Genomic DNA, 23,361 nt, shown 5'->3' with positions numbered 1-23,361 from the left:
ACGAACGAGCCGAACACGAGCTGCTTAACGAGTCGAACACGAGTTGTTCACCAACAACGAGCCAAATTGACAGCCCTAAATATGTTAGACAGTTCCCGTCATCATCCACATGCATAAAAAAAAGGCCACTTAGGGCGAGCTTCACACAAAAATGAGTCGTCCTGTTATATGGTCTAGGTATGCAAAAAAATAGAAATTTTTAAAGTTCAAAAGAAAAGCTAGATCCGACGCATCAATAGGGGCTTCTGACTTCAAACATCTCTTTTCATAGTAGATTGCAAAAAGTGCATAATATTGGCATTATCACCTTCAATAGTGATACCTTGACACTCCATCATCCAAGGTTGACAAATATTTTGGAAGGATGAGATGGCTTGAAGCTCCACTTGAGCACTAACCCAATGTAGGAAATGGTGTCCCGTGGCAACTAAGCCTTTGCCATATTCATCTCGAAAAATCACCCCAGTCGTCATAGACCCAGAAGTAGTAAGTGCGCCTTCAAAGTTTATCTTTATCCATCCAGGAGGGGGAGGGTGCCAAAAAGTAGAGGAGACCAACCGGTTCGGTTGGCTAGCATCCTGTTGCTCCCAAAAAAGAAATCAGTAAGTCATCGTGAGCGCCTCGAGGACGGTGCTTCCATTGTAGACTTGCCCGACATAAATCTAAACTGATTATAAGACATTTTTATATCAAGTCTTAACCTATGTTCAATCACTCTCTCCCATAGTTTTAATGTATGACACATTAACTATGGCAAAAAAATTCAACAAGGTATAAAAAATGTTAGCATTAAAAGTAGGTTTTTCTGCTAATTAATGAGCACCAAAATTTAGCCAATTTTGAAGAATTTTTGTTTTCAAGTACAAAATCTGATCAAAATTCAGACAAGAGTTTAACTTTTAAATGATAAAATCTATTCAAACCAAGGTATTTAAACAAATTCACAAGATAGAGGATAGAATGAGGAACAAGTATTCATCTATGTCTGCTTTTTCTTCTAAAGCAAAACAAAAACCAGTTAAATAGAGAGAATACAATGCAAACACAATACCCATAAATTTTAAAAAGGAAAAGAAAAAGGTACATGCAATAAAGCTCTCGAGAACAACGCCAAGATCACGTCAACTTCTGGAAGACCTGTTACCGCAACATTCGCCTCAAATCCTCTCTTAAAAGCACGCCTCCAAGAGAAAATAGCAACACAACACCACCAAGCATCCCTCAATGAGTGAAGGCCCTCTACTAAGCTATTATTGTGGCAAGGGCTGAGCGTACCATGGCGGGTAAGCTCACAACAAACAAGAACCTGGAGGAGGATAAACCCTCGCCATATACCCAACGGTGGGGAAATCTGAGTGGGGAAACCTAGAGGAGGGTAACGACTTTTAGATAACCCTCCTGTGAGTAACCTTACAGCGGAGGAATGCCAACAAGCAACAGATGATGACCGTAAGACACAACTTGTCACTGGAGAAGAGGATGGAAAATTAAAGAACAGAAATGATAGAGCCGAAAGTAGACATAAAGTGTTTGGGTTTTTATAGGAAATGCCAAAGAGGAGGAGGAGAATCAATCCAATGAAGTTTTGCCTAATCCTGATACAGCTCATTTTTTCGGAATCACATAAACTGATACTAGGCCAATTTTGAAGGTTTGTATGAAGGAATTTGAAAAAACTTTCAAAATGTTCTAAAGAAAGTTCAGATAATGAAAATCAACTGCTTGAAAGCAAATAATAGATGAACAATGACGAAGATATAGCCAAAATTAAAACAGTAAAATAAGATAAATTGGGATGATTTTTATTATTGGAAAATGATATTTTCATTGTTTGTTCAAAACAAAACTCAACATATTGAGACTAGTTAATGGTTTTGATTAACACAATTAAATGTTTAGCAAGATAATATCTTCATTTTTTATATAAGAACAAGAGTAACAAACAAAATAAGATGAGATCGCAAAAAAGAATGAAGAATGATAGAAATACAAGGAAAATGCAATTCCTAGAGGGAAAACATGATAAGCATTAATGTGATGGATGATAACGAATACTACTTCAAGAAAGAATTCTTCACAGTGGTTGTGATCTTCCTTCCTCAGAAGTCCATCTTCAAGGGTTATTTGCCACTCACACTCAACAATCTTTTACTTCGATGTAAGAGAACACAAAAACAAAAGAACTCAAGAAAAACTATTTCCATGCATTTCATCATTCATTTTTTCATGCCTAAAAAGATACAAAACATATATAAAAGGCATCTACTAATCATCAACATCAGCATTCAAAACTAAAGAGACAAAATAAAGAAAAAATGAAAGAGAGAGGGATAAAAAAAGGTGGTGAAGAGCTCAAAAGTGGAGGAAATGTAAAAGAGTGATGATGGAAAAGTAAAAAGGTAATGGGGAGGTCAAACGATCAAGGGGATTTCAAACACTACTATCACCCAACATCTTTCTAAGCATGGTGGTCTGTATAACCACAAAATCAACCTATTAAAGACTAAAAAAAAACTGAAGTAACCTATTAAAGATAAAGTAAAAACTGAAGTACTCGACATACATTAAAATAACATTATGACACGTCACCATACATAAAATTTTCAAACATAGAATCACATAGACACAGCACAATAGGTTGTTTTATGAACACGAATCTAAAATCATGAAATGTTAAACTAACTCTAAAATACAGCTTGCATCATCAACCCATAAATCAAATTTATTTAAAAAATCATAAATAAAATTGCGAGCTTCTTATGCCCAATTTAGTGACAACAAGTCTTCTTAAAATTAGTCAAAACATATTAAAAATAGTTTAGAAAGAAGAAGTTATTTCTCATTCACTTATTGGATAAAATATTTAACCAAGTGAAAAATTCATGGAGTCAAATCATTATCAATAACTTTTCAGCATTTCAAGTTTGATTGCAGCGCAGTAGGAAATGGGTGATGCCAAAGTGGCTTGAACTTCCAAAGACAAATGGGAATCAAGCAAGACGTCAGCCTGGCGAACTAATATATTACGCCTTTGTAATGACAAAGGGTAAAATATTACGACAAATGGAAGTAAAGAAAAAAAACAAAACCTCGGCATTGAGATCCTAGAAATTAGATTGAACACTAAGATCGACTCCCCATAGGCAAAAATGTTAAAAACTCAATGGAAATATTTCTGAATAATCCAAATATAAGCATTCCTCATAATTTCAACTAACAAACGAAATCTCACAATGAATCTCCTAATCATATCCTACTGTCATCAGATACTCATGCCAAAACCAAAAATAAAATTTCTGAAGCAAATTAGTTTACCTTTTCTTTTTATAACTTCATCAGCAATACAGAGTTCATCCTTGAAGCGGTTCTCTGCTTCTTCCTTCTCTCGTGTAAGTTTGTAAATTTCTTGTTTTCCTACAAAAAGAAGATATTATTAAACAATCTTATGCAAAACTAGGTATGAATTCCTCAGCTATTTTTTGTTCCAGTCCATTGCGATCATATTAGTTCTGATCAAATTAGTTCTGTACATACGACAATAAAAGCGTGACTAGAGAGAAATGTTAAGTTCTAACCAAATTTTATTTTGTTATCTGCACATTCGAGTTTTGTGGATAAATCGTCAAAGTGAACCTTCAAGCTATCCAAAACTTTAGCATTCTCCAAAAGCTTTTCCTCAATTAACTTCTTGTCTTCCTCGGCTATAATTGTAAAAATGCAGAAATAAAATTATAACTTAGAGAATAAATAGTCTCCGACCAACAGAAAACCAGTACTTGACCATACCAGCATCATTCTGATCAGCTAATTTCTGAACTGCCTCACTTAAATTATCACTAAGTGCCTTAGTAGAAGAGAATTTTGTATGTAATCCATCCCAGATTTTTGCATCTTCCGCTTGCTTCACCTTAAGCTTTGCATTTTCATTAACTGCTTCCTGTATTTTGGCCTCTAGCACGTGTATCTGCTCTGTTGCTTTCCTCAGTTTTGTGTGCTTCAATAACCACATGAAATTCAAACTTATAACATCAGTCAATTTTGTGGATGAACAGGACATATGTAGCAAGATGTGTTTCTTTCAGATCATAAAGCTTAGGAAGAAAATAAAACAGCAATTTAATGTCATTCTACGTACAACCTATTTAGCACCAACTATTAGAATTAAAGAGGTAGCAACAAAACTAAACATTGTATTAAATTGGTAGGTCATGTTTTTTATAGCAACATTTTCAAGTGCGTTGCACATTCCACTTTTAAGGTAATCCTGGAACTGAAAGCCAAATTTGACCATTAAAGCCCGTGTTAAAGGCCACAATAGTAATTTAAGAAAGGATAATCATTTGAACCGGCTCATCATCAATAGTCCGGGATGGGCAGCAGAAAAAATATTCCAATGCCAGACAGTAAAAAGAAGGTAAAAATATTCCAAAAATATTCGGCTTCTTAATTAACAAGTAATGAATAAACATGTATGATAAAAAAAAAGAGAAATTGCGTTGAATAAAAAAGAGAGTAGAAGATGACAATAAAAATGAATAACCTCCACGACAAAAGATTCTTCAATGTGTTATTATTGCCAAAATGGAAACATGAAGTGAAAATTAAGGACAAATATAGTTATAATGACTGAATGAAACAAATAAATAGTTATATTACAAATAACCTCCATGGAAAGTGATTCTTTGAAAAGTTAATATTATAGAAGAAGGAAACATGAAATGAAAAAAAATGACAAATATAATTATAAAATTGAATGGCACAAAAGAATAGTTATATTAAAAATAAAGTACATAGACTACCCTTGAGTAGGGCTATCAAAAAAGCTCGTCGTTCATGAACAGCTCGTATTCAACTCGTTAAATAGCTTATGTTTGATCGCTCGTTAAGCAAACCAGTCAAATATGAACAGCTTTTTATGCTCGATTTAAAAAAGCGCCAAACACGAATAAATGTTTGTTTGCATGTGTTTGGCTCATTTTGGCTCGAAATAATTAAATAATAATATATAAAAGTTAAAATAATGATATCTTTAATATGATATCAGAAGTTTGGTTTATATAAATATAAAAAAGAAAATTTAGATGTTAGATATGTAAATACATAGGAATTTGGTGGTATTTATGTAAATACACTTGTTCCCAAAAATCAAGTGGTGTTACATATGTAATGTCACGATGCAGTCCAATTCTTGGAATTAACAAAGACAATGACAGACAGCCAGAAGGTAGAAAAAAATTTCTCCTTTTTCCTATTTCTATCACTAACAGCTTAATACTCAAATATTCATAAAAGAGTCACTAAAAAAATAAATTAAATAACAAGTAAAAGTTTTACCTTTTTCGGTAGTTGTTCTCTCCTATTGTACAAATTAGTTCATCTTTTATTCATCTTATTTAAAAATTTAAAATCTAAAAAAATATTAAAAATAATATAATGAGTTATCTAAAAATAACCCGTAAGCAATCACACTTCAAAATTAGTTACCCAAGGAAAAGAAAGTAATATGCATGTTGGTCTTTTGTATATTACTACATGAGATCTTATAATACTCTAATGTACGTGTCCATGCTATTTACTCAACAAGAATAATCTAAAACTTCTATATGCATTTACTTTTACTGTACTTTACAATGTTTAATCTTAACTTTTATTCTATAATTTTATCATACATATTCGTCATCAAAACAACCTAACATGCCCCTGATTGATATTATCTCGTTGGCATAACAGTTAACTATTTAAATAATATCATAAGTTTTAGAGGTTGAAAAGACCCTCAAATGCCCCTGACCGATATTTTCCCGTCGAGACAGCGGTTGGTGATCTAAAAATCACAATTGTCTGGGATGATAAGCTCTGTCTACTCGCCCCTAGCCGATATTCTCATGTCTGCACAATGGTTAGTCATCACATCACAATTATCTTAGATGGTAGAAAAACAATTATGCACATGGGTACACGGGCGTCTTCTACGGCCCGCCTATACCATAAGTGGGTGAACTCATCATCTTAACATTCACATATAAGCATTTATATACGAGTTATTTCATTCTTCCAGATCATGCATTTTTTTTCTTATGAGACATTACATCTATCTAGTGATGAATAAATATAATCATTATATTTATAAGTCATGAAATAAACTGATATATGCATGTTTACTAAAATTCTTAAACTCAGGCAATAATGTAGCATATATATAAGTGATCATGTAATAAGTTAACGTGTATATCTATAATAAAACATACAGGTCATGCAATAATCTGATATCTTTCTAAACGATTGTTATGCAGCTATATTTAACATACATAATTACTCTAATGTGGAATTATTCATCATGCATAACTTTCCTATCAAGCATATCTTTTTTGTTTAACAATATGAAGAATCTAATGTAATTTAAGTCTAATTACATTAAAGCATATATGAAATCAAACATACAGTTTGAAATAAATAAATTTACTAAAATTTAAAAATTTAACTACTCACCTCAAGTCTTTAACCGTTTTACTCCTTTCGATCATCTAATTTAATAACTTGAATTGTCAAAATCCGATTAATGTTGTTAATTCTTCTTGTTTTTAGATAGAAATATTTTCCACCTCAAATTTCTAACATTAATTAGCAATAAAATTTAATTTAACACTTAAATCATTATTCATTTAATTATAATTAATTTTCAATTTAAGCAGTTATCCTTTATGCTGAAATTACTTCGTCTCCCTTCAGTCCTAATGCTCCTCGATATAAAAATTTTCTATTTTAGCAAAACTTAATATTAACATTTAATATAATTTCAATTAATTATTTATTTTAAATATATACAACACATTAAAAATTCTAATATTTATCTTATCCTCCTTGTGTAAAATCAACAACTAAAATCTTAAAATCATACAAAGCAAAAGTTCTTCGACCTATCGCATTCTATCATCAAATAATAAATTCATTATTAATAGTTGATAACATTACTTATAACTATTATTTACTAATTATACAATAATCCTGACATAATTAATATTTATAAATCTAAGAAAATAAACCCTAGCTTACCTTATAAGAGCTTCGGTTCTCCACCTCACAACTGTGATTCTTCCTTTTCCCTCGTACAGGAAGTTTGTGCCACCTTACTCCCTTAAATTAGGGATTTAATAGTTCTGATCCTGATACAAATTAATAAAAACTAATAATAATACTTATAACATTTATTAAATTAATTAAATATGAATTTAAAACTCAACACTAACCTTAAAATAATTTTGGTCAACTGCTCTTACCCGCGCACAAGTTGTCTCCCTCTCCTTGGCACCAAAAACTTTTCACTTACAATACTAATTTTAAACTCATATTACTTTAATATTAACATCATTACATTTTCGAGTCCAAAGGCCTACGTTTGAGTTGAACTAAAACTGAATATATGGAATGTAATTTTAGTATTAGTAACTCTAGTGGCAGAGTTGTAAATATGAGGGTTAAAATCATTAAAAGGTGTTAATGTTCTAGATATCTCAGGTCTATTGTTCATAGTGATGGTGATATAAATGGAGATGTTATTAGTAGAATTCAAGTTGGTTGGTTGAAGTGGAGGAATGCATCGGGCCTATTGTGAGACTAAATGAAGTGGTTGGTTGAAGTGGAGGAATGCATCGGGCTTTTTTTGTGAGACTAAATGAAAATTTTATAAGATAGTGGTGAGACCTGCAATGCTCTATAGCGCAGAATTCTAGCCTTTTTAAAAGAGAAGCATAAAACTAAGTTAAGTATTGTCGAGATGAGAATGCTTAGATGGATGAGTGACTTTACACTTACTAACAAAATTTTGAAATGAATATTAGGGTTGGAGCAGCTTCAATTGCAAACAAAATTAGAGAGTCGTCTTGGACGGTTTGTTTAAATTAAACGTTGAACATCTGATGATCTGGTTATGAGAGTAGATGTTTTAGATTCGACTTATATTAATAAAGAAAGAGGTAGACCTAGAAAGAATTGGGCATATTATACAAAAATGATCTTAATTTATTAGAATTAAATGAAAATATAACACTCAATTGGATGCAAATGGAGAAAAAGGATTTATGTAGCAGAGCCCACTTAGTGGAACAAAGGCTTGTTGTTGTTGTTGTTGTTGTTGTAATTCAATAGCTTAAAAATTGCTCTTACCCTACACCCTGCTCGGTCTTGTATTCCACGCATGTGAGCTTTAAACTCCATTGATAGGCCACGATTCGTCTTCTCCACTCCTCACGGAAACACCACACGATAGCTGTCTGCGAAGCCATCTCCTCCTTCTCCGACATCGATTCCTTCCATCAGCTAGGGCTAGGTACGACACGTCTTCCTTGGCTTGACAGTGGTATCGTGCATGCAGTAAGGATGTTTTGACTCCTGCACTAGAACCCGCAAGCAAAGTGCCTGCTTCACACGGCTAGGCATGAGGTCAAATCTCGAGTAAGAAAAAAAAAAACACACAACTCCTTTATCCTTCTCTTCTTCTTTCTTTCCTATCGATCTGCTAGGGCACGCAACCCATTCTCCTCTCCTCTCTAATCCTCGCTTTCAGTCTCTCGTTCTCGCTTATCCATTGATTTGAAGCAGAATTCGACTCTCAAGTCGAAACAAAAGGATGCTTAGCCTTATGTCTATTTGATTACCCATATTATTATCATTTATAATTTTTTTAATACAATTATTACATGTAAATACATAAGAATTGGGTGGTATGTATGTAAGAGCATTTTTCCCAAAAATCAAACCACGAAAGGCCCCACTTGTAGTTGTGTTGCAGTGTTACGCGGGTAAACAAATAAGAATTTGGTCTTATGTTTAAAAACGCATAAGAATTTGTTGAACTTTAAACCCACAATGCTATTTTGAGAGGAATTGGAATATTCATCCAGTATAAATCTGAAAACGAAAGCGAGAAAATTAGAAGTTACTTAGCTTTACGTTGTTTCACATGTATGTCAAATAATTCATTTAGGTGAAAATGTTTTAAAATTAAAAATCAATTTTTAAAATCGGGCAAAGTATCATATTTCCGTTAACTTTAATTTTAGGCAACTTATTCTTTCATCTTCAGCATACACGACGAGGGAAAACACAAATTCACTATGAGCAGGTAATCCCTTCTTAAGTAACAGGATTACGTTTCAGTACGACAGATTACAGAATAGCAAGGAAAGATGTGGAAAAGATCAAACTCTTGAGGGATTGAACTAGGTTTACTCTTATATTCACATTTGCACATAGAAACACATGATTATAATTTTAATTGAAGAGGTATGGAAAGAGAACAAATTCTAGTAACAACAAGACTAGTGGTGTTAAAGAAATGAGGTAAAGGAAGTTCAATTTTTGAGCGACATAGCACTTTCACCAACTATAAGGCAACTTAAAGTTGAATGGAAGTAAATTTATAGCAAGTTATAAAATCTAATGGAAACATATAGTTTACCGCAGGAACTTACAAATAAGGACATAAAAATTAAGAGTGTCAAAGGCGTGAGAAACCAGCATGTAAAGTTCAAAGTTATTCAACTGTATGTTACAGGATAAAAACGTCAAAGAAATGTCACAGGAGATCAAAACATGAGATTAAGATAGCAATCACAGCAGAAGAACATCAAAGATATGAAGCAAATACTTCTCAAACAGGATTTTCTTTTTTTTTTTACCGCCAATTCAAGGTCGGTTTTCACCGATGCTTGTTCTCTAACCAGCTTGTCTGAAATAGAGCTCAATAATAAAATAAAACGTCAGACAAGCACAAATCCTCATGAGAATGGTGTGTAGTGAAAGGATATCCAGTCAAGAAAATGAAAATACCTGCCGTTATCTTTAAATTCGTGAAACTTCCATGTGACAACGAATCCACTTGAGGCCTTATAGTTGCGATCTGAGGTGTTTTCTCCATTCCAACCAAGGATCCACTCAAGGATCGGAGTTGATCGAAGCTTTTCAAACTGGAAATCCCGAGTTTCTTCATCTTTAAACCTTACGAAAGATCGCCCACTACGGAATCAAAAACTGCCTAAAGAAACACCTCCCTCTCCGCGGAATGAAGGGAATATTCAAAGAAACCCTAGGAAGAAGATCTGCCTCTGCTCACCAGGACTACCTTGCTTAATCTCCGTATAAAACCTCGATTCAGTAGCCTGAGAGCGGGAAATGGGCTTCGAGGAAACGGCGGACGTTGCCTTCGGCTTTTCGTCGTTGAAAGAGTCTCGCAGCAGAAGATAAAGCTTCAACAGTGAACCCAGCCTTGGATGAAAACCTAGGGAAATATCTGCCACCACTCAAGCGGCAACTGTGCCTGTCTTCCTAAATCGGCAACTGTGCCCGTTTTTCAAAACCCTAACACCTCGAAGCCGAAAATGGGCTTTAGGAAGCCAGTACGGGTAGCTTTTCTTCGCTCGAGAGAACCGATGCCCCAGCGGATGCGAAACATTTCAAACGGCCGCACCAGGAAAGTATTTATAGTTTGCCTCGTTTGCCGCGGACCACGTAAAGCCGCGTCCGTGTTCCCAGAAAAATCAAGTTTTGTGAAAATATTGGGTCCCATCCGCTTATGCTGTCCGGTAGTTCTCATATCTTAACAATAAAAAAAATATTCCATCTGAAATTTTGTGTACGGCGAATTATCAAAGAATATATCGTCTGCCACTTACGTGTATCGGTGTATGATAATGTGATCATTTGTGATTGGTCTTTCAGACATGCGATATATGGACAGAATATTTTCTCGGTGTATGTTAATATTTATTATATGTTCGAATTTGTTTATGATAAATGTAATATTTTCTCGTGAATTAGGGTCTAAACGAATCATGTCATCATCTAATTTGAGCTCGCTTCGATGAACTAATAAGAATTTACAATGAAATCTTCTAACTTTGTCTTCACAATATATTTAATCATTGATATTTGAAGATTATAAATAAATTATTAAACACTTTACAAGAAAAAATCTAAGGTATTACAATGAAATTGAAGCAAATATCCAAACAACAATTAAAAATTAGGCAGAATGGATGAGATACCTTATTAGATAAAGCCTCACATTTTTATAATATTATCGAAATAATATTTCATCTACGAACTCTCTCTTTAGATAATGTTTCAAAAATGAGCTTCGTCTTCAAGTGCATCCCAACTGTTTCCTTCATTAGTGCTCTGCCTGCTATCCTCCTCAACGAGAATTTCATCTTCAAGTGCATCCCAACAGTTTCCTTCTTTAGTGATCTCTGCCCGGTATCCTCCTCAACGAGATCATGGTGTTTAGCGATTTAATGGAGGTGTCGTTTTTTTTTTATTGTTATTTTGTATTAATATTTTAAATGTTATATATTTAAATAGTAAATTTTGGGTTTGATACTTGTAAATTTGATAATTTTTAGGTGTTATGTATATAAATCCTCAATCAATATATGTGTCTTGATAGGAATTCTCTAAGAATAATTCTTGACTTTAACGGGGCATAGAATAAATTAGAAACTAAACAACACCGTTGAATAACAGGATAGCACCAATTTGAGAAAACCAGAACAAAAATTTAAAAAGAAAACTCAATCAAAGCAATCAGAAAAGCACACGAGACTTTTACATGAAAAACCTCGATCAATCAAAGCAATCAGAAAAGCACACGAGACTTTTTCATGAAAAACCTCGAGAACAAAAAAAAATCATGGAGTTACACCATGAGAATTTTTCAATATAAAATTTAGAACATTTTTACAGAACAAAAAAAATCATGGAGTTACACCATGAGAATTTTCCAATATAAAATTTAGAACATTTTTACAAAAAACTCACACCAGTTCCCTTTACACACAAAGAAACTTATAGGACTCGTTCCAAACCTTTCCTGCTCCGATCCAACGCAAAAAAAAAAACACACGCCTAGATCCCATAAATCCTCCTCTCCAACAGTTCTCTCCTTTAACAAAAACTTGTCGAAGAAAATTGTGCAGAGCATCTTCATTCGCCGCTCAAATTTGGGATTAAAACTCAAATCCCACTTGAGACCGCCCCTAACGCATATGCACCAATAGGTTATTGCAAAAGCGTTGGCCTCTCTGTTTGAATCCCCTTAGTTGGGCGCTTAGGCACCTAAAGATTGGCGCATAAGCGCCAATGCCTCTGGAATCAAATAACGCATCACACATAGTGGGCGCATATGCGCCCAAAGCCGGTGCATAGGCATCGGTTTCTCTGTTCGAGCAGCACCCAAGTTGGCGCTTAAGTGCCCATAACCGTGTGAATAGGAACTAGGTGTTCTGCCCTGCTGCTCACTAAATCAGTCTCTACTCATAACAATTCCTCATTTGGAGACTGATTATATTGAGCATCAGTCATCTGCACCTGCACCTCCATCTAAATCGACTTCATATTCACATACCGTGGTGTGGCTCACCTATAGTCTCAACCTTTACATTGAAGAACAAAGCACTGAGTTAGGTTCCACATTTCCTGACAAATCTGAATCAAAAAATCCCTATATACTGATCCATACGCTTCCATAAAAAGTATCATGTTGACTGTTTCTCACAAATATCTGAGAATCCACTTTATCACCTCTCACTGATGTTTGATTGGATAGCCCCTGTTGACCACTCTCATTGTAAATGCAATATCAAACTTCCAACTACTGAATCATACAAATTTCTCTCCATCTGTACTTGCTCTGCTTTAGAGTTAAGCAATAACTCCTTAGATAGTTTGAAGTGACTACCTAAGAGAGTCCTAACTGGTTTTGTCTCACTCATGTTGAACCTTTGTATGATCTCCTCAACATACACTGCCTGAGATAAGTTCAGTGTTCTTGTACTCATGTCCCTGTTGATTCTCATCCCAAACATCTTCTTGGTTGGACATAAATCTTTCATATCAAATTTACTTGATAACTGTTTTTCAAGTCTCTGGTTTTCTTTATATCTACCCATGTAATCAGCATGTCATCCACATAAAAGAAACAAAATATAACAATTATTGAATTGTTAGAAGAAGCAACAGTGGTCTGTCTGACACTTCAAGTACCCATTGTCTGACATGAGCTTCTCAAACATCCTGGATCACTATCTCGGGGCTTGCTTCAAGCCATAGATGTTCTTCTTCAATTTGTATGCATGTATAGCTCCTCCTCCATATCTCCATGCAAGAAAGCTAGTTTTACATCCATCTGCTCCAGAAATATATCTTTCACTGCTACCAGAATTATCACAACCCTGACAGCAGTCATCTTCACTACTACAAAGAACATCTCTGTATAATATGCTCCTTCTCTCTGCTCGAATCCATTCACAACAAGTTTTGTCTTGCAGCGCTTATTATCATCTTACTCCTCTTTCAACCTGTAGACACACTTGTTATGCATTGCACTTTCGCCATTTGGTAGTGCCGTCAAATCTCAGGTTTGATTTGACTCCAAACCCTCGTGCTTCTAACACGCTCAGTGATTGTTCTGTTCGTGCACTCAACCACGCCATGCTATTGCGGTGTCCCTAAGATAGTGAACTCATGTCTGACCTCTGTAGCACAGAAATTTCTGAACTTTTGATCACAATACTAGCCTCCATTATCAGCTCTAAAACACTTCAACTTCAAGTCTGTTTCATTTTCTACCACAGTCTTCCACTTCTTAAGGACTACAAATATATCAAATTTTTTGCTTTAAAAAATAAACCATATCTTTCTTATGCGATCATCAATGAATGTGACAAAATATCGAGAACCTCCCATGGACTAAACTAGAATAGGACCCCATATATTAGTATGCACTTACTCTAGTTTGTTTGATTTCACCATTGACATGCTCTTCAAGAAGAAACTTTCTGCTTGTCATAAATATAGTCTTAAAAAAATTCCAGATCAACTGATTTCAAGCCCTGAAGCTTATTCTTTCAAAGCAAGGACTCTGTACATTTCTCGCTCATATGGCTAAGCCTACGTTGCCACAGACCCACATCCACCCTAATTTCAGCCACATCGATGAAATCAATTATTTCATTGATTTGATAAAGGGTGACTTTAATGTCGCCCCGGGCCATCACTAATGTCCCCCTGGTCACCTTCCACGAATTACTTGTGAAATTAGTCACGAGTTCTTGACCGCGACTTTATATATGCTTAAAAATACAAGATAAATATGGACGTAATAAATATTTAATAATTGTAAAGTAACGCTTATCAATGCAAGTAAAGTAATATAGGGCTCTAATGAAGTCCTAGATATCGATCCCACAGGGAGTGGTTTAGAACTACGAACTAAGATTTCAGAAAAGCAATACTTTAATCACAACAACGAAGTTCAATTTGCTTATCTGTCACTAAGAGAAAATTAAAATAAATAGGTAAATTTAATAACTCTTAAATAAATAATGATACTAAGGAGGGTCTAATTGTGATATTCAATATATAAGAAATCATTCTTCTCCTTGTCAAGAAATTATAGTGAATGGATAAAGTGAATTAGTTCAATTTATATTGTGTCAAATAGGAGCATACATATTTTTTACCCTTTGGTTCATGCATAAAGAACATTGACTAAGTTTAGTCATATGCTTGTTTACTGATTCTGCAGCTAGGCTGGGAGGATACCGGCTCTCACTTTGGAACTCCCACGTTCCCCTCACCTGAGGGCTAACATCTACACTTTAGCACCCAAACGATAGGACCGAATTGGGGATTTTAGTCCGTCACTCTAAAATCTCCAATTCTACGCCCGATAATATTATTTCTCTATTTATTTGCACATAACTTCCAAGGGCTTTGATCTATCTGAATCTTGGATGTAATCCTCACTTTAGTTGTAAAACCCAACATACTTTAACAAATCAATTGACTATATTGAAAGTAAATTAAGATCGAAGTGAAAAGATCATCACAATTCCTTAAACATTTTCACGGAAATCACCATTTCACAAATCTTGAGACAAAGGAAAGATAGAGAAAACTACTCAGATCTCATGGGAAAGACACAATAAAACTCAAAATTCATATATAAAATTAAAGTCATACAAACTACAACAAGTAAATAACTTATCTCTAATTTCTCCCCAAGAAGACTCCTCGAAGTTCCTCTGAATCTCTTCCTTTTTTTTACACAACACATAATTCCTCTTCGAAGTAGCAAAGAGAAGAAGAAATCTCTCACTTTCCCTCCACTCTTACAATCTCTTGAAGAATTCCTCATAATTGTTAGAACCTTTCTAATATCCAAGGCCTCTAGACTCTCTCAAATTTCAACCAAAATGTTCTTTTAAATTTGTGGATGAGCTTTCCAAGACTTGCCAAAACATCCCTTCCAAATTTGGCCTTATCCAAAGCTTGAGTAGGCATAACCGTCGATCTCGCCGTCGGCGGCCTTTAGGGTACCATTAGCGGGCTTCTGAAGAATTTTGTCCAGTGGTCTCGAGAAAAACTCGCGGTCGGCGGGGTCGAGGACGCCGTCGGCGGCCTAGTTCAAATCTCCACATTTTGTTACTTTTCGCTCCTTTTTTCATTTTTTTGCTCCAATGACCCTAATTCATCATTCTTGCAATAAAACATCAAAAATACATTTCTTTAAAGTGCAATATCATTAAAAATAGTATAAAATAGGTATGAAAATCTCAACATATTTTCCTCTGGTCAGTTCTCACTTTGCCAGTTGTCATAAAACAATAAGATTTCTCTTCAAACTTGGAACATGTCTAACTTCAGTAAACTTCCAGACTGTTCTATTCGACAACTTGATATCAACACCACTCTTTTCTACTATACTGCAGATCTTGTTATCTATCAAATAAACATTCCCTAGATCACTCTGAGTGTAGTTTTTTAAATACCTCTCTATTTGGGCAAACATGAAAAGAGACGTTTGAATCCGCTATCCATAATCCAGTGCTGACTAGGGATAACACCAGGGAATCATTTTAGATTTCTCTAATAGAGATATTAGTATAATAACTACTTTTCTGCCCTCCACCACCAGCTTTCCTTGAAGCTTTGCAGTTCTTCTTGAAATATCCCTTATTACCATAGTTGCAACAATCTCCTCTGCTTGAATTAGGTTTTTTTTTCTTGGACTTTGGCCCACCTCTGCTTGTATTTCTGCTCAAATTCATTCATTTGTTATCAGCATTCAATGCAGAAACTGAAGATTCACTATTCATTATTTTTCTGTGAACTTCTTCATTCAACATCAGACTTATAATGTCATCGAAGTTCAACTTCAAAGTCCCTGAAAATTTACTCGTCGTCCTTACTAATTCATCCAGGCTGTCTAGCAATGAAGATAATATCATAAGTTCTATGATCTCACATCAAACTTGATCCCCACATAACACAATTGGCCCGTCATAACATTAAAGTTATTGAGATGTTTTGTCACTGAAGTGTCTTCCACCATTTTTATGTTGAATAATTTCTTCATTAGGAAAAGATTATTTGAAACTAAAGGTCTTTCATACACCTTCGCCAGTGTCACCATGAGATCCATCATAATTTTCTCATTCATAATATTGAACACAACAGATGAGAAAAGTGACAACCTGATCAAACCTAGTGTCATTCAATCCAACACATCCTATTCTTCCACAGGCATAGAATCAGACTTCCTTGCGATTCCTTGTAGTTGCAAGTATAATTTTTTTCTAATATAGTAAATCTTCCACCTGCATCTTCTAGAAATTGAAGTTTACCCCATTGAATTTCCTCATCTTGAATCTTGTTTCTTTGGTCATCGCTCCCACTCGAATCAAAGCCCGCTCTAATATCAGTTTGATAAGAATTCTTCTAAAATAATTCCCAACTTTACCGGGGCTTTGGATCAATTAGAAACTAAATCACACAGTGGAATAACAAAATTAAATCAATTTGAGAAAATTGGAACTAAAAGTTTAAATAGAAAGCACAATCAAAGCAACAAAAAAAACACACAAGAACTAAAAAAAACCACGGAGCCACACCACTGTAAATTTTTATTATGAAATTTATAATGTTTTTACAAATAACTCCCACCAGCTTCCTCTCTACACACAAGGAACTTACAAGACTCACTTCAGGCACATATACACTAAAAGGTTGGTGCTTAAGCGTCAGCCTCTCTGTACGTTATGCCTAAGTTGGGTGCTCAAGCGCCCACAGGCTGGCACATAAGCGCCAATGCCTCTGGAATCAAACAGTGTTATCACACATAGTGAGTGCATAGGCGTCAGTTTCTCTGTTCGAGCAGCACCCAAGCGGACGTTTAAACACCCACAACCCGACGCATAGGCATCGGGTGCTCTCTGTCTCGCTGCTCACCAAATCAGTCTACACTCAAAACATAGGTGTGCTTGTGCGCGTGTGTGTCAAACAGAAAATATGCCACCATTGATATTTTTTAAGGAAATTTTGATGTTTTGGATCCGCTCGTGCAACTCATTTTATAAATGGAGCTCATTTGAGTTAATTTGATGGCCATATAGGTGTTTTAGATCCAAACTATATGGGTCCACCATTGATATTTTTTAAGGAAATTTTGATGTTTCAGATCCGCTCGTGCAACTCATTTTATAAATGGTGCTAATTTGAGTAAATTTGATGGCCATATAGGTGTTCTAGATCCAAACTATATGGGTGTTTTTGCTATGCTTGATGGACATCATGTCGTTTTTGCTATGCTTGACTGTTTTGATCATGGAATGTCCCTTCATGTGTAATTTTGCAGCTCCAAATATGTTCATGTAGTTAATTTTATGAACGAGCATCATCTGGACAACTTCAAAGATCATTGAAGTGATTTAGATTTGGTCGACACATCATTGCATCTACTGCTCATCGCCTTCGTCAGAAGGTCTCTATTGAGCAATTATGTATTCTAAACACATTGGTGCAGTCCAATCTGCAAGCATGATATTATGAGATGTTTCAAGTGACTTCGAACATAATTGAAATATTTCATATCAAATTGCATGACATTGCATTTATAGTTCACTATTTTCGTTACGTTCAATCTACTCATATGTTTCAAGTGACTTCGAACATAATTGAAATATTTTCATATCAAATTACATGACATTGCATTTAAAGTTCGCTATTTTCGTTACGTTCAATCTACTCATCTCATAAAATGACATTCCCTACCTTATAAAATAGCTATATAGGTTAACATTCCCTACCCTACAGGCAACACCCACTACAAGTATCGGATCGGAGGCAACTCTTCCTCTCATTGCTACGATATAAGTCCTCATTTTTTGGGGTTTCTACTTGATCTTATGCCATAGGTTTATAAGTTCTAAATTTCAAATAAATAAAATAGCTTAAATTAAAAATAAATCCAAATTTAAAATATAAATGCCAATTTTAAGATAGGTTGAGATGTCATTAAACTTCTTAGTAGTTTGTGCTTCTTATTATTCCTCTCTTAAATCTAATCAGAATTGTTCAAAACTTAATCATTTCCGAATAGAATTTTCAAAGTGAATGTTCTTGAAAAATCAATGCTGAAAATCTATAGATACATGATCGCCAAAACTTTAATCTTTAAAAGCATGACATCCCTTAGATTGTATTTAACTACAAAGGCATACCCTTGTAGGAAACTTATACCCTTGAATAAAATAAATCTCATTCGATCCAAATTAGACAGGAAATAATCTTTAACAACATATGTCCCCGATCCTGAAATTGTTTGTTTTGTGCTTAAATCGATTGTCAAATAGTATTTTTATCTTCGAGAGAACTTATTATTTGCGATATCATGTCCAATTTTAAAATAAAAAATATTGACATTTGAGCAATCCACATCACCTTCTGACATCAACTACTGCAGTACTTTTTTGCGTGCAATGTCATAATGAAATTTAGCTAGGGTTAATTGGTGATGATAGCCATTCAACTACACCCCAAAATGATGAGCCAACCGCTCAACCACTATCTAAGTTCAACTATATACAAGACATGCCACATTTTATCTGGTTTAATTGATTAATTTTAATGTAGAAAAAACTAAAAATAATCATAAAAAGCCTAGCATTCATCACATCATAAGTAGGCATATCATAGTTAAACATACAATAATGCAAATAAAATACCCAATAACAAGGGCATCAATCTACCCATGTCCTAGGTCTTGCCTCCCTACTCCTACGGGATAAATATCCATATCATCTATATCACACTACTGCAGACTCATCACATTGCGTATGCACATCATAGAAAAACTATACATCAGTGACTTATAATATTACATCACCCGAATCATATCCAATGTATTCTAGAAAACACATAAATCTACTGTATATAACCAGACGTAAGGAAACTACACAGCTGTGCAATACATATGCATATACTGTAAGGGTAGATATCTAAAGGAAGAAATCAATGATTCTCTCCATGCTTAGACAAATTTTTATCAAGGTGGGTAAGATTAATGATCTGCTACAGGAGCACATATACACATGAGGCCAATCATTAAGATGAAATAAAAGCACGTCTACCTATAACATACTAGCCAACCTAAAAAAAAACACAATTTACATCACTGACTATGAAAACATAAATAAATTAGTAAGAAAAATATCCATTCTGTTGTACAATCAACATTTAGGTAGGTTGTTCAGGCATAAAACTCAGTTCTACTCAATCCAGCTTCCTTAGTCGACCCTCTCTTGTCTATTAATATTCTGAAATCTCTAGCTTCTTTCCACTTCCCTAAAGAAGCACATATGCCAGCAAGTAATAACTGGTTCCCTGTTCCCTCATTCTCCACCTCTGGTTTCTTGGGCAAAATGTTTTCCTGATGAACACCGCCAATAGTTCTTAATGCGCTAAGAAAAGGAGACCATAAGTGACTTCTTAATTCCATCGGCACGCGGCGAATGAATTCCAAAGATGAATCAAAGTGTCCCGCTCTGCTCAAAAGATCCACCACACATGAGTAATGCTCTTTGCTTGGCTCCATACCATATTCCTGTTGCATGCTTGTGAAGAAATTCAAACCAACCTCAACCAAACCAGAATGGCTACATGCTGACAAAACATCAGTAAAAACTACTGCATCTGGTTCAATATTTCTGTCCTTCAGCATCTCCTTAAACAGAGCCAGTGCTTGTTCTCCCTTGCCATTAAAAGCGTAGCAATTTATCATGGAGCTCCATGCTGTCAAGTCTTTATGAGAAAGAGTATTGAATATTTCTTCGGCTCTCTCTAAACTTCCACACGAACAATACATGTGGATCAATGATGTTTGGATTTTCAAGTCTGATTTAATCCAACGGGCATCCATATGAGCAATAATTTTCTCAGCAGCAGAGAGCGAACCAATGCTGGCACAAGCTGATAGTATAGTGATGATTGTTATTTTGTTTGGTAGCACATTCGCATTTAACATATTCTCAAAGAGATCTAATGCTGTTCTTGGAAGCCCAGCTTGAACATAACCGCTAATTATTGAAGTCCAAGGGAGGACATCCTTCTCAATGAGAGGATCAAAAAACTTCCGAGCAGAAATTATATCACCACATTTAGCAAACATATTAACTACTGAAGCTGCCACATCTGGTTCAGAATCCAAACCGCTTCTGATCAAAAGAGAAAGCACAGAGAATGCGATCAACGATCTTCCAAACAGAGCATGGGAGGAAGTGAGATTGACATACACAATAGCATCCAAACCTACTTGCTTCAAGCGCATTTGATTGAAGATATTCAACATTTTACAAAAATCTCCAATTTTTCCATAACAACCAATGACTATGGTGTAAGTGATAGTTGTTCTTTCAATCATCGAATCAAAAAGATATATTGCATCATCAATCAAATTAAACCTTACATACATACCCAAAATTGAGTTCAAGAGGAGCATATCTGAATGAAACCCAAGTTTAATACCATAACAATGGACCGACATACCTTGTTGTAAGGAAGAGGTTGAGCAAAAGCACCGTGATACAAGGCTGACGCAAGTGCTTGAGGTTGGCGTGAAACAAGAAGAGCGCATTTCATTGAAAAGCCGAAATGACTCCTGTGTATAGAAATTCTTGGCACAAGCAGAGATTATAGAGTTCCAGGAAACCACAGTTCTGTTTGGCATCTCATCAAACAGCTTGCATGCCTCCTCCAAGTAAGAGCATTTGGAATACATATGCAAAAGAGAAGTCTGGACAAAGACGTCAGATTGGAATCCAAGTGAGATTACATGCGCCTGGACTTTTCTGCCGGACCATATGGAAGCCAGCTGAGCGCAGGCCTTTACCACCAAGGTAAAGGTAAGGTGATCGCCATGACAACCAGATTTTAGCAATGAGGAGTAGAGATCAAGGGATTCTAAGAAAAACCCACCTCGGGTGGAGCTTTGGATCAGTAGATTCCATTTCCGGCAAGGAGAAAACTGCATGGAATTAAGCGCTTAAACTTCTCAAGTTGTAATTTTTGATACATCGTTTATGCAATCAAACCAAAGAGGTGATCAGATAAGGTTCGGTGGCTTTGGAAGGGGCCTCCAACAAATCATAAAAGCCAACTATAACTTCTCTTTGAAACATAAGCGCCATCTTGTGCCCTGTAATTTCCGAAAGCTACTACTAGTAGTTATTATTATTATTGCTTTGGCAATACAAATACTTCCATGTTATAGAGTGGGGCGAGCGTTTGGATTGATCAGCAGTCAAATTGGTTGAATCTCAAATCTAAAAGTCAAAAACTTAAACCAATAAAAAGTTTTGATAAAACCTTATCTAAGTAAAATTTAATTCAATTTAAATTAGTTATGAACAAACTAAAATTTAATTATTAATTGGAGTTCTATTATGAACAAACCTCAAGAATTTATTTAACTTGTATATATAATATTAATTTAATTCGTAAATTGATGAAAATATTGATTTTCTTTAGGTTTATTTAATAAAGAAGTTAAAAATATAATAAGAAAGTTTAACTAACTTCTGATTTTTAGGTTTGTTTAGTTAAATGAAAATTAAAATTGAACCAACAACCAAAACCCGAAAAAATTAAGGTTTTAGAAAACAAAAACCAAAATGCATTTTTAGAATAAAAAATAATAACCAAACTTGTTAGGCTCGGATTAGTTTTTTCAATTTTGACAAAATAATGAATGCCTGTACTAATAATAATAAAAAGATGAAAAAAAACAATGTATGTTTTTTGAATAAAAATATTTGAAAGTTTCATTTGGGTCATAATGCCCCACTTTTGACGATGTATCACTTTTGAAGCTTATTAAACTAATATTGGTATGACAATATTGCAATAATTATGCAGCAAAGTCTAAGATTATGTTTGATACTTATTAGAAATAAAAGTATTTTTGTAATATTTCAATATGATTAGAATATTGATTAAGCAAAATCGTATTAAAGCTCGAATATTATTCTAAAATAATTTAATATGAATTTGTAGATTGTTGAAGCTTGATCAAAGATGATTCAGTCGTAATATGATAATTATTCAAAAACAATTTAAATGTAATTCAAATTTTGGTATACTATGATTCAAGAATTATTCGATTATGATTTATAAATTTTTTTAGCATAGTTTGAAAATAAGTTAAACATAATTTACACATAAATTATAACACAATCAAATTATAAGATTAATACAACAAAAGTTAAATAGTCACAAAAACAAAATATTAGAGCTATGGAAATACAAAAACTAAAATTGAACATTAATGCATAATAGATGTAATTTCATAAGCAATGGGAATTTGATTAATGATATGATTAATGTACACATGGTACTTTTGTTTTCATCAAAATAGAAATAGATATTGGATCTAATTTATTGTGAAGTTATATAACAGGATTCTAAACTGCACAAATATCAAAGAAAGATGCCAATACATGGCAAATAAAGTGGGATCCACTGTCAAATCATATAGAGATCAGTGAATGTTTATTTAGTTTATAGAGTAAAAGCTAGTGTCGAGTCAAGGAAGAAAGTATCTCAAGACACTAAAAATTCATTCCCTTCGATCGGTGAGTCGACTAAAAAACATAGCACAATGAAGAGTCAGTACATATACGGTCGAATGAAGAACAATTCCACATCATGCCAAGAGGAGAATATTACTACATCCAACCGAATGAAGTAGGTTGACTTAAGAATTAAGAAAATCTGCAAATGGGTTTAGTCAAGAGGTCTATGTGTCGTTCTTTTGTGTTGATTGACCCTCCATCATTGAATGAACGAACATGAATGCTATTCCTTACTTCCTATATATGCCATTTACTCTGAAGGCTAATGTTACTTATGAAATGCATATATACATCATTTATGTAATAGAAGAATGGGGATATATAAATGTTAGCTTATGACCTCCTTGTAAATAGTCAAGGAGAGGATGATTGTCTTGTTCTCCTAAAATCTCTATAT

At 34.4% G+C, this 23,361-nt stretch overlaps 2 protein-coding genes across 2 annotated transcripts in view; both read right to left on the bottom strand.

Moving 5' to 3' along the window:
- LOC110021647 (synaptonemal complex protein ZEP1-like) overlaps positions 1 to 10,426 on the bottom strand; it is a 73,588-nt gene extending 63,162 nt beyond the window's left edge. Inside the window, 5 exon segments of the mRNA XM_020720217.1 lie at positions 3,316 to 3,414; positions 3,576 to 3,701; positions 3,787 to 3,994; positions 9,678 to 9,727; positions 9,829 to 10,426. Of these exon segments, the coding sequence (XP_020575876.1) occupies positions 3,316 to 3,414; positions 3,576 to 3,701; positions 3,787 to 3,994; positions 9,678 to 9,727; positions 9,829 to 9,988 (643 nt within the window). The 5' untranslated portion in view covers positions 9,989 to 10,426.
- An 8,928-nt stretch (positions 10,427 to 19,354) lies between these two features.
- LOC110021630 (pentatricopeptide repeat-containing protein At1g33350-like) lies at positions 19,355 to 21,638 on the bottom strand. The gene is made up of 3 exons (XM_020720193.1): positions 21,310 to 21,638; positions 20,881 to 21,217; positions 19,355 to 20,549 (listed from the first exon to the last, which is right to left on the bottom strand). The coding sequence occupies exon 3, from the start codon at positions 20,501 to 20,503 to the stop codon at positions 19,586 to 19,588; it is 918 nt and encodes a 305-aa protein (XP_020575852.1). The 5' UTR covers positions 20,504 to 20,549; positions 20,881 to 21,217; positions 21,310 to 21,638; the 3' UTR covers positions 19,355 to 19,585.
- Positions 21,639 to 23,361: the final 1,723 nt, after the last annotated feature.

The sequence above is a fragment of the Phalaenopsis equestris genome, unplaced genomic scaffold, assembly GCF_001263595.1.
Source record: "Phalaenopsis equestris unplaced genomic scaffold, ASM126359v1 Scaffold000136, whole genome shotgun sequence".
Taxonomy (NCBI): Eukaryota; Viridiplantae; Streptophyta; class Magnoliopsida; order Asparagales; family Orchidaceae; genus Phalaenopsis; species Phalaenopsis equestris.
This window is presented reverse-complemented; position numbering and strand designations above follow the sequence as displayed.